This window comes from Salmo trutta, chromosome 14, assembly GCF_901001165.1.
Source record: "Salmo trutta chromosome 14, fSalTru1.1, whole genome shotgun sequence".
Classification (NCBI taxonomy): domain Eukaryota; kingdom Metazoa; phylum Chordata; class Actinopteri; order Salmoniformes; family Salmonidae; genus Salmo; species Salmo trutta.
This window is the reverse complement of record NC_042970.1, coordinates 16,923,154-16,935,931: the sequence shown is the minus strand read 5'-3', so window position 1 is coordinate 16,935,931 and position 12,778 is coordinate 16,923,154. Positions and strand designations below refer to the sequence as shown.

General features: G+C 41.0%; 1 protein-coding gene across 2 annotated transcripts; it reads right to left on the bottom strand.

Moving 5' to 3' along the window:
• Window positions 1-546: 546 nt before the first annotated feature.
• On the bottom strand, window positions 547-11,312 carry LOC115207533 (dolichyl-diphosphooligosaccharide--protein glycosyltransferase subunit 2). 2 transcript variants are annotated; one of them, XM_029774673.1, is made up of 17 exons: window positions 11,229-11,312; window positions 10,506-10,693; window positions 10,230-10,325; window positions 9,868-10,043; window positions 9,582-9,657; window positions 9,307-9,441; window positions 8,815-8,991; window positions 8,421-8,539; window positions 8,115-8,220; window positions 7,547-7,638; window positions 7,311-7,425; window positions 6,928-7,209; window positions 4,872-4,967; window positions 4,432-4,507; window positions 2,997-3,126; window positions 2,009-2,095; window positions 547-1,210 (listed from the first exon to the last, which is right to left on the bottom strand). In XM_029774673.1, the coding sequence occupies exons 1-16, from the start codon at window positions 11,269-11,271 to the stop codon at window positions 2,044-2,046; spliced, it is 1,959 nt and encodes a 652-aa protein (XP_029630533.1). In that variant the 5' UTR covers window positions 11,272-11,312; the 3' UTR covers window positions 547-1,210; window positions 2,009-2,043. The 2 variants fall into 2 exon arrangements, with proteins under 2 accessions (XP_029630533.1, XP_029630534.1); XM_029774674.1 differs by lacking the exon at window positions 2,009-2,095.
• Window positions 11,313-12,778: the final 1,466 nt, after the last annotated feature.

Here is a 12,778-nt window from a genome sequence, read left to right as displayed (position 1 = left end):
GCTGGGTTGTTGCCCTCCTACGACCTCCTCCATGTCTCCTGATGTACTGGCCTGTCTCCTGGTAGCGCCTCCATGCTCTGGACACTACGCTGACAGACACAGCAAAACGTCTTGCCACAGCTCGCATTGATGTGCCATCCTGGATGAGCTGCACTACCTGAGCCACTTGTGTGGGTTGTAGACTCCGTCTCATGCTACCACTAGAGTGAAAGCACCACCAGCATTCAAAAGTGACCAAAACATCAGCCAGGAAGCATAGGAACTGAGAAGTGGTCTGTGGTCTCCACCTGCAGAACCACACCTTTATTGGGGGTGTCTTGCTTATTGCCTATAATTTCCACCTGTTGTCTATTCCATTTGCACAACAGCATGTGAAATTTATTGTCAATCAGTGTTGCTACCTAAGTGGACAGTTTGATTTCACAGAAGTGTGATTGACTTGGAGTTACATTGTGTTGTTTAAGTGTTCCCTTTATTTTTTTGAGCAGTGTATATTACAACACTACAAAGGGTGTATTGCACCCAGAAGAAAAAGCAGTACACTTATTAATCCCCATTTCTTTCTTTATTTCATTACAAAAACATGTGATTTTTTAGAATTGCCCATCAAAATGTTGTTCTAGAGGGAGTTAGGTCTTTATTGTAAGGGGAAAATAGCTCACACCCTCCACATGTAATTCATTGAGAAGACAAGCATACATTACAGACTTATGATGAACATGTCAGTGAAGCCACCATCAATAAACTTCCATCAAAAGGCCTTGTAAAAAAAATCAATGGCTTTCTTCTTGGCGCACCTTTTGATACATAGCAGTGGTAAGATGGGCACAGAGAACCTGGAACGTACAACAAAAACTAATCCATCCCAATTACATTATGAAACCACAAATGATATCCCCAAGCCCGTTGTGAAGAAGAAAAAAAAAGGCATTTGCAAAACAGTCACAGAAAAATGCAGTGCAAGGATGGTTAGCATTCCAGCCCTCAGTAGGAGTATTGTGTCAGTGAGAGTCTGTCCGGACCCTCTACCAACACCTTTGACTATAACATTTATTATTTTCAGGTTGAAAAAGAAAAGTTTAACTGCATTTCAAATTGTCCATTGGATTCATGGAATAACCTCTGACAGTCTGATGGTTGACGATGTGTCAAACGAATCCTTGAAAACCAAAAACTAAGCATCTTTAAATCTTGTCATTTACTTGCAAGTCTGCAAGAGAAGAAAATACATACATTAGAATGTTTGTTGTACACTTTAAACAATCATCTAATTTAAAGCCTGTTAACTGAATGACAAGTTGTGGATACATGTTCAACACATCTGATGTGTAAAACCTCCTCATGCATTTCTTTACAGCATAAAGATGACGTGTACAGGACTTTCTCAGCAACAGAACATGAACTGCAGAACAATCAGGATGACATAGGTTAATTCTGAGCTCAGCCAATGATGACACACCACACACGTTGCATCTGAGAATAACTATGTACAATGGCAGGCAATATGAAGATTAATAAAATGGTGACAGACAGGATGTTAAAGGTGATAGAGCTGGGTGATATGGACAAAAATCCATATCGCAATAAATTGCCTGAACTGATGCAATAAAGATAAATAGAGCGCTGGGTTAATAACAATGTGCACCACAGCTTATTTTATTTTCCTTTAAACTACTACTAGTTTGATGGTTGTAGCCATCAATTGCCCCATTAACAAATAACCCATATTAGCAAACTCATTTCAATTTCACATCTCTCTAGTATAGGCTACTTATCGTAATGAACGATATCAGCAACATGCCTGCGATGAGTGATCGGTATGGTTGGTGTCGATCATTTTTGGTTTATAGTCCCAGCTGTAAAAGATGAGCAGGTGATTTTGTGGTGGGATGAGCAAGATGCTGACCAGAACACTAGACAGAGAGTGAGCCCTGACTGCACCACACAGCCATGCATTACACAGGGCAATGGGGATGCACTGGGATGCAGTCCATAGAGATGCCCTTACTTCAGCCTGGCCCTTTGTTATTAGAAAACAGGCCTTTACCGTAGGCTCCTATACTTTGCCAACCTACTACTTTGCTCTGCGGCAATCCTGAAAAAGAGAAATGTAGCAAGGAGTACACAGGAGAGTTAAGGAGACAGGCAGTCACTATAGGAGACAGTGGCTAAAGAAAGAAAGATAAGCAAGTCAGGCAAGCAGAAACAAGTCAAGATTCATCAACTGTGAAATTAAATCCACTGACAACACATCAACCAGAAGGATCATTAGACTAGCAAATGGTTGAAAGGACCCGGTTAGAAAATGGCATGAACAAGGTGCAGTAATTCCACAGTAAAACTGGCCAATTAGACCTTGACGTCTTCAGCCAGTGACACACGTATTACCTCTGTGTCTCTATGGCCTTTGGAGAGATCTACATGTTGAAGGATTGAGGGGAATCACCCTCACGGTGCAATCTGGCCAGGCCCTCATGGTCCCAGTGGTTATACGCTCTACAGTGGAGGCTCCACTCTTCTGCTAGCCCGGCACAGCCAGGGGGTCACACACACCAAGGGGGCAGTGCGCCACCGTAGGCTCTTACACACCCTCTCAAGGGCCCTGAGTGAACAGTAGTCAGCCACATCTCTGACAACCAACAAAGCGGTCCAAAAGCCCCAGAGTCCTTGTCATTAAAAATAGGTCAAACTTCCTGCCTGTGGTCGAGAGCTCTCCAGAAAGAAACCCTGACAGTCTGTGTTGCGATCGCTAACAGGAGCCATACCTAACCTAGGGCTCTACAGTGCGACCATTTTACTTGCATATGCGCCTATATATTTGGCTGCGCGGCCTGGCATTTTTTATTTATGAGCACCTAGAGAAATTAAGGATTCTAGCTTAAGTACCTGAAACATGTTTAATTGTGCTCCCAAATTTCTTCCTGTGCCCCAACATTTCTTCTAATTTTCACACGTGCTCCTTGTAAAAAAGGTCAGTGTAGAGCTCTGGTCCTTACCTCTTCACTGCTTTCTGGGCCAACATGCGGTTTCCAGCCAGGAAGGTGAGACTGCCGATGATAGCCAGGTACTTGAGGGTCTGGAACATGTTGAGGTGAGTCCAGTAGACGTACATCAGACCCAGCATGCCTGAAACAAGAACAGAGTAAAAGGTGACCAACTAGGAAAAAGATATACACCGCCTTCAGAAAGTTCACACCCCTTGACTTTATCCACATTGTTGTGTTACAGCTTGAATCATTTTTTTTAAATTAAGATTGTCACAATACCCCATAATGTGAAAGTGGAATTGTTCGTGGAACATTTTCAAAATGAATAAACAATTAAATGCTGAAATGTCTTGAGTCAATAATTATTATTATATTAGAGGAAGGAAACTGCTCAGGGATTTCACCATGAGGCCAATGGTAATTTTAAAACAGTTACAGCGTTTAATGGCTGTGATATGAGAAAACTGAGGATGAATCAACACTGTAGTTACTCCACAATACTAACCTAAATGACAAAGTGAAGAGAAGGAAGCCTGTACAGAATAGAACATCTTCCAAAACATGCATCCTGTTCTCAACAAGGCACTTAAGTAATACTGCAAAAAAAATTGGGCAAAGAAATAAACTTTTTGTCCTTAATACAATGAGTTATGTTTTGGGCAAATCCAACAAAACATCCCTGAGTACCACTCTTCAAATTTTCAAGCATGGTGGTAACTGCAACATGTTATGGGTATGCTTGTCATTGGCAAGGACTAAGGATTTTTTTTTTGGGGGGGGGGATGAAAATAAACAGAATACAGCTAAGCACAGCCAAAATCCTAGAGGAAAACGTTATTTCCAACAGACACAGAGACGAATTCACCTCTCAGCAGGACAATAACCTAAAACACAAGGCAAGATCTACACTGGAGTTGCTTACCAAGACAACATTGAATGTTCCAGAGTGAATAGTTACAGTTTTGACTTAAAACTACAGCAAGACATGAAAATGGCTTTCTAGCAACAATCAAAAACGAACTTGACAGAGCATGAATCATTTTTTTTTATAAAAAAAAAAAAGGGCAAATATTGTACAATCCAGGTGTGTAAATTGCTTAAGAGACTTACACAAAAAGACTCACAGCTGTAATAGCTGCCAAATGTGTTTCTAACATGTATTGTCTCTGGGAGTGAATACTTATCTAATCAAGATATATTAGTGTTCTATTATTCATTAAAAAAAATATATAGAATTTTTCCTTTCACATTGCTGATTCTTTTTTGTAGATCGTTGACCAAAAATTTCAATTAAATCAATTTGAATCCCACCTTGTAACAACAAAATGTGGAAAAAGTCAAGGGGTGTAAATACTTTCTGAAGGCACTGTATCTGTGGAGTGACAATGCCAGTAGTTTCTATTGTAATCCTAGACTCAGAACTACATCATTGCTCAGTACTCACATGCGTGGCCCACATGGAAGAGCACAGAGCTGGGGGAGAGGCTGAAGTTTGAGATGTTGGCCCCGAGTTTGAACCACTGAACAGAGAGGGGGAGAGAAGAATAAACTATACCACAACAATACAAAAACCACGACAGTACAAAGGGTCTAAAAATAGATTGTCCAGGTAGCACACAATGCAGTGATCCAAGCCTTACACAGTAAGGACAATGTCATCACTCAAAACTGTAAATGTCAAAGAAAATACATAAAATGTCATACAGCATTGCTAAAAACCAGTGTTGAGTTAAATCAAAAACCTAGGCTCATTTAGGATGTACAAAGGCTTTATTTTAAGCCTGGGTAAATACAAGAAACAGACAGAATAGAGGCAGATTTGAACCCTTTCTAAAAGGTTACCATTGAACAATTCCAAACATAGAGAAGTAAAGCGAGCCTCACCAGAATAAGCAGCAGGAGGAACGGTGAGAGGACGAGGGCTGTGAAGGTGTTAGACACCACTGTGGGTGGCTTCTTCTCAGGCTCCCGGAACAAGTGCTACAGAGGAGGAGAATATCATTCAAGTCCAGTTATTTACCCATTTATTATACAACGGGTGGGTCTAATCCTGAATGCTGATTGGTTAAAACTGCATAGCAGCCGGTGTCTATTCCACAAGTTACCACCGGCTAAATCTATGAAGTTAAAATGCCTATTGACTCTGTTCCATCTGACTGTGCAGTCCACTATCTCATCAGCCCAGCCAAGCAATTTATAAACTTCATCTCCACTATAAAAAGCATCTAGACATTATCTCACATTTAGTTTTCAACAACGAAGATTTGTATAAACATTGCTGTCTTTCTCTCCAACATTTGCAACATTGTTTCAATATTCAAATTCGATCTCCAGCTGTCCTGTAGTAATGAATGTGTCGGGATAAGACAGACAGGAAGGCAGCTTTTCTCAGCCAGTCGAAATCATGAATCAGCATCATTTTTATGGATGTATATACACAAAGAAATGTCAATTGAAAAAAGATCAAACTAAACAATGTGCAGCTAGTTTGCAGTAATTCCAGTGTGAAGTTATTGTGTTAGCTGTGTTGTTGAATAGCTCCTCTAAACAAGTGTCCTGATGAGTGAGCACATTTTCTATGCGCGCCTCATTAGCTCATTGTTATGGACGTGTCCAGATAAATGTCACTAGAAACAGCTTAAACAAATGCGGCTACTTTGCTGTTATTCTGTTTTTTTGACGTGACTACCAGAAATTCCGGACTATAAGCCGCAACTTTTTTCCCACACTTTGAACCTCGCGGCTTAAACAATGACGCAGCTAATATATGGATTTTTCCCGCTTTCAATTTTTATTTTATTTTTAAAAACACATTCTGTGACGTGCTCAGTTTTTTGCCGGCATGAAGCTTTCATTAGACCAATGAAATTGCCGAACGAGTTAAGGTCAAACAACTTTTTGGTTTACTGTTTAAATTAAATCGAGCACTCTCAAACTTCCCATCATTCTGATTACGGTAGTCATTTTGTCACCCTCATCATGGCAAAGACACGGAGAAATGCATATGATGCAGCTTTCAAGTTGAAGGCGATTGATCTGGCTGTTGGAAAAGGAAATAGAGCTGCTGCACAGGAGCTTGGTCTTAATGAGTCGATGATAAGACGTTGGAAACAGCAGCGTGAGGAATTGACTCAGTGCAAAAAGACAACTAAAGCATACTGCTATTTTTTTATTTTTTGTTACAAGCCGTGTTTCGTTAAAGCCTATTTATTTTTGTTACAAGCCGTGTTTCGTTAAAGCCTGTGTAAAGTTCATTTGTTTCAATGTACCGGTAGGCACCTGCGGCTTATAGACATGTGCGGCTTATTTATGTTCAAAATAATATTTTTTTTTAAATTCAGTGGGTGCGGCTTATATTCAGGTGCGCTTAATAGTCCGGAAATTACAGTAAGTTAGCCCTGGTTTGCTAGCTAGCAAGTAAGGGATAATTACGTTGCCAGCCAGTATGGAAATAGAACATTTAGAACGAACGACTGGGTTGCGTCCATAGATACAGAACAAAAAGACTGAATGACTGGGTCTCTAGCAACCAAACCGATAGAACAAACGACCAGCCGGCTTGGGTAGCAACCCTAGATTTGTATTGGGACTAAATATTGTGGAAGGATGAAATAGTATGAATAAATTCATCAAAATAATGTTCATGAAAATATGTCAATCGGTATTTGAATATGTTGTTAACCCGTTGTATCAAGGTGATAATGCCCTCGAAGCCGGTGTTGGAGTATATATTGGCACGGTTTGCCAATATATCAAAACACCAGCTTCTCGGGCATTATCACTTAACTAGTTTATCTATCAGCGACTACGCACTAGAGTTAGATTCATCTCATCTTCATTAGTCATTTCAAGCTATGACTAGTAGCCTCAAGAGTAGCGAAACAGCTAAATGTTACATCACAATGTAAAATGATATGCAAGTGTTTGGCTTGTTGTTAACCTGAATATCTGGTTTGGGCATGTAAAGGGTCTTGGACTGGATGGCTGCTGGGGCCTCCTCATCAAGGAACTTCAGGACAACATCAGCCACGTTCCACAGAATGGGGTTCTCCAAGGTGGCGTCTCCCACGATGAGGTGGAGGACATAGGTCCCAGACATGGAGTCAAACTCAGACTTCCTCTCTGCTGTGTCCAGCTCAAACTTATAAAGGTTCTTACTGTCAGGCTCAGCAACAAACACAACCTCCTGGCCAGTTTTCTGATTGTGAAACCTCACAAAGGTCTGTAAAGAAAAACAAAATACCCTCAAGAGGTATAGCACAATGCAATGTTGACAGAATGAGAGCAGAACATAAAAATGTTGACACAGGAAAAGCTAAATACCTGGTGGGGAGTGAGCTCTACTCCAGTGATGACATCCACTAACTGGAAAGTCATGGCAAAGTTCTGATGGCTGTCTGCAGTAAAGGAGCCCTTGGCCTTGAAGGGATAGTCGACCCTGAAAATAACATACTTTAGATTTATTTTGTGTGGCTATGGGTAAGGACAACCTCTGTGTTATGGGTGTCACAAGGGCAGTTTTAAAAGGCCTTCATATACACGTGGTTGGGCTCTCTTACCTGGATGTCTTGGTGCCGATGCTCTGGTCCTTATCCACTACAGAGAGGTCCATATTAGTGATGGCTACCTCAGTGGACACCTTCACTTTCAGCTGAAGGCAGGTGGAGAGAGAGATGAAGGAATTAAATGGAATTCATATGATGAAATTCAAATGAAGCAGAGTGATTGTCACATGTATGGTGAGTCAGAGAAAGCTAAAGTAAATGCTAGAGGTTAATAGTTTTGTTACCTGGTCAAGTAACATAAAATGTTATGTACGTTAATGAAAAAGGCTACTTTGTAAGAATAACCTTCCTTGGCAAGCACAATGAACTGCTAACCTGACAAATCCCAAAGAGGCAACTCTGACTTAACTTCCAACAACTACAACATTTAGACTAATTGATGGTTCTCAAAATAACAAATCCAAAACTATAGACCTTCTTTAGTTGGTATTGTGTGTACCATGCCCCCATTTAAGAAAATGCTAAACTACCAAATACTATATAGAAGATTATGTTTATGTTACATCTATGTGGGTACCAAATGATTCCCAATAAATTTCTCTTGAACAGAAGACAAGCTCACCTCAACCTGATTGGCAACCAATCGGCTGTCCCCGGTGACAGCCACAGTAAACTGGTAATATCCACTGGCTGGCTGGCTAGCCATGAAGTTAAGTTCAAAAATGCCACTGTAAAACGGTTGGAAATAATTATTACAAACACTACAACGCTGACATACAAATAACATACAAATAACATACATGAACAGCAGAGACATTTCCTTGACTGCAAATATTTGATTAAAGCTTGGATTCTATAACACTCAATACTAATCTACACAAAATTATTGCCCAGACAAATTCAAAATCAGTCTGTCTACCATACTTACTCTCTGAGGGAGAAAGGTGCCTGGCTGAGTACAACACTCTTAGAGGCTACAGCTTGAGCAGATTCCACCAGCACATTGGCTGAGGCAAGAGGATTGGACAGGATGTCTGTCACCAGAAGCTGTAGGTAAAGACAAGGAGGCAGATAAAGGGTCAGTGAAAAGAAAATGTGGTGGAGACCATTGCCCAGTGGTGGACTAGCAAGGGCACTGCACCTTTTGCTCATCAAGGTCCACTAGGGTTCATGTCAACAAGGTTAGGGCTCAAGTAAGAAACAACACTATTCATGTGACATCATTCAAATGTGTTTCCAATTGATGACATCTAAATCATATACTTTCTTTTTTTTGTTATGTCACTGGATGATAAATACTGGAGTAGTAGAGGAGAGCATACATGCAGGATTGGCTGGCTGTGGGAGACTGTGGCAGGCCCCTGGGTGCTGACGATGACTGGCACGTGGAAGCGGTTGCTGGAGAGGGCAGCAGCAGCACAGGCTACGCTGAACGCCTCAGACCGGGAATCCCAGGACTTCTTACTGAACACAGAGTTCACCAGCTGGATCACCTGGTCCTGTGGGTATAACAGCTCACATTAGTTCCACATTTATAGCAATCTGATAAGATAGCTGGGTTTTATTGTCACGTGCACAAGTACACTGAAAATCCTTTCTTGCTTGCTCTTTCCCAACAATGCAGTAATTGATATCAGTAGTACTATTTGTTTTGTAAAAGTCAAGTAGAGCAAAAAGACACGAGAAATATAAAATAAACAGGAGAAAGTAAGCAAGCTACTCTGGAGTTCCATTGCAGAGATCTAATACAGAACACATGATCAGGAAGAAGTCACCCCCCTCTACCACCCACATAAATGGTGACAGCAGGTTACCTCTTTCAGAGGAGGCTCCGTGTCCGCATGGTCTGACAGTGTGTAGGCTGCTGTCACAAAGAGGGCGGTCGCCTCAAGTCCCTCCTCAAACTGGAGGTACACTCCACCCAAGTCATCCAATCGTGCTGCCAGATCCTTACGAGGGAGAGAAAGGTTCATATACAACATCTCTGCTTGAGAAACCAGTTTGCATGTGAGAAATTTGCAACTTTGTAAAGTAATTCACCTGACAAAACCTGTAGCACAGCACCACCTGGTGGACTTGTGAAACTCACCTCAATCTCCTCCAGGATTCCTCCGAGCTCAGCCTGCTGGGAGAGACGGGTGGCAGTCTGGAGTGCAGTAGTGATCCTGTACAGAGAGACAAGAAAAAACAGTCACTTTACTATGACAAAACGGTGTCAAGTCTTTAGATCAATGGCCATAGGAATGCGTTATCTGTTCAAAAGCGAAGTTTGTTAGAAAGGACAAAGTAACAATGAAGTTCCAAAACCCAAATGATCAAAGAAACGATTCAGCAGCAAGTGTGTTCCATCTGCCAGGCCAGCGGGTATTACTCACGCCAAGACGTTGTCCTCCTTGGCAATACGGGCGACGAGGGCAGCAACGACTTCCTGTGAAGCCAGAGGAAGCCCCAGGGAACTGAGGGCGCTGACAGCTCTGAAGATCTGTGTCACTGTAGAGTCCTCGCTGACTGCTGCCAGAAGGATGTCACGGGTCTCGTTGGATACTGGCATCTAAATAAGTAATTAATAAAGAGGGAGAACACAGAGCTAAGCGAGGACTTCACTGGCAGAGCATCCAAAACCACCATCATAAAAGTCTTAATTCCATGCAAGCCACCATTTATGTTACTGGAAGAGCAAATTACATGTTTTTTTGTTGTTGTCATACATAAGTAAGCTCCCTATAGGACTACTTACCTCACAGTCTGAGATGGCCTGACTGGCCTCAGCAGCAAAGAAGAGGGAGTCGACACTCATGGGGTCCAATTGGGCCTTCAGAAACTGACAGGCATCCTGCAAAATAAAAAACAAGTATTTAATAAGGCAACAAGCTGTACAGTAAAACACATAGGTAAACATTGTGGTGATTATGGAAGTGAATAGCCTAAGGTAAATAAACATGCCATAGGCTACACGTTTTGGATACAACAGTCAAGCCTCTTTCCTTTAATAATTAGAAGCTCATTTTCTTACATTTTCATCAGCAACTGAGGCTCCAAGCTTGCTCAAACCAACGATGGAGTAGTATGCTGATGCCAGGTCTGTGAAGGGTTGGCTCAGGAGGCCTTTAAGTCTCTCCACGTCTGACAGGGAGAGGTGATGGGATGGGGTCAGCGCCTGGGCCCCAAGAGCCACGGTGAGGAGGACCAAGCAGAACACACCTGTGGGGACACATGCATGATGGTTACAGCCAGGTCAGTAGGAGAGGGAAGATTGCAACTATTTGACTTCCCATTTTAGAAGTGTAAACTTGCTCGATCATGCACAGCAACCATTGCACAGCAACCGATGCAAAAGACTAAATTTCTTAACTAGAGGAACCAGCTAGAAAGCTAGCTAACCAGCTAACGTGAGCGATAGATTTTACACAAGCTCACTAACGTTGGCAATCATAATCCAGACAACGTACATTTGTATACAATCCAATGGTATTCATTATGATGTACATGTAAGGTACATGTATAGCAATATCTAGTTAGCTACGAGTCTACGACATCCTAGCTACCTGCTAACGTTAGCTTCCACATTGGTCCTGTCACTCCAGCCTGGGGTCCAGGCGTTACGTACCTGCACGCACCATTTGTAGACTTTGGCAATATCAAAATCAGCGCAAGACGAAATTACTAAATTTGAGTGGCAACTAGTAATAAGAAGTGTATTTCGATCGTATTTAGAAACAAAACGCTTTATACTTACGAGGCTGGGCCATGTCCACTCCAATGATGTATAGGCAGGTCATTGGCCCACTCTTGTCGTCTAATGTATCGTCACCTAAGAGCCGCAATTGCTTCCGGGTTCCAAGCCTTGGAGACTACCATTTCAAAGACATGGGGTGGAAATTGCATTTTCAGACTTGGTATGTGTTATTATCAAACAACCACCTATCACAAAACGTATTATTTCCCAAATATATTACAATAAAATAACATTTTAAAATCATATATCCTCAGATGCTGTTTTATGAAATGTCAAATCTGACAGCTAGTGTCGTTACCCCTAGTCGTATAATTGGTTACAACTAACTGCTGCAAATGAATGAACGCGTTCTGGATATCAGAACCAGAGGGTTGTTGGACATGTCTGAATGTGGGTCAGAAAAACAAAACAAAAAATGTATATCAAATAATTGGGTATAATCTGTGCAAATATTATACATTTACATCTTATTTCAGTGCCTTTCAAACGTTACCGGGCTCATGTGACCACCCCTCAACACAAAAAGGGGCAGGTTCACATGAGCATTGTGTCCGTTTTTCATTGGTCCTCATCAAGAAACAAGCCACACTCAAAATTCCTAATCTGGCCCATCTATGATTTATCACAAGATCAATAGCTCACCAACCGATTATGTCAATAAAAAGCCAACATACATTTAATACTTTTTCAATCACACATTGTAAATGCATAGACAATTTTACAAATTGTTCATATAATTTAATATTTTTTGTTTGTTTACATTAGTAAAAAAATGAGATTCTCATACATTTTGTTATCTGCACAGAACATTATCAGGTTTCAGTAGAAAAATCCTGTACCTCTTAACAATTTGGACATGAGAATAGGGCAACCCGAGTATGATTCTTCTATGGTGATGCATATTCACATCACATGCTTCTACTCTTAAAATAGTAGCCTATAATACAACTACAGGAGTTGACAGACTACATATTATGTAAAAATAGATCATAGGAAACAACCATTTCTGCAACCTCACCAACCATCTATTCGCTTGTGTAAGTCAACTTGTTTCGATTCATTATTGATTGATCAGGTAATCAAACGCAACCATGACAAACACAGTTACAAACAACTCCAATACTGATAGATGTAAGTGCAAAATGACATGTGAACTTTAGATATCAAAATGAAAACATTTAGACCTTTCTCTTACATTTGAGTATGACAAATTTGATTTAAGTGTGGATTAAATTGTTTTTGTACAGTGTTAAGACCTTTACTAGAGAACGATGTGTGTAGATTCAAACTGCATTACATTTGAAACACTTATATACCCATAAAGTTGCCCTACAATACAATTATTTCCATATTTACAAGTATCCAGGACTGACAAAACATTACTTCAGCTGAGCATGCTCAACACAGCACGAGATACATTTTTCGCAAAATGTTGTTTTAGAAACATAAAACCATGCTATCATTGATACCAACACAATAAAGGCTGGGTTTACTCAGGCAGCCCAAATATCTGAATTGGGCTACCTGTGTAAATGCTGCCTAAGGTTGGG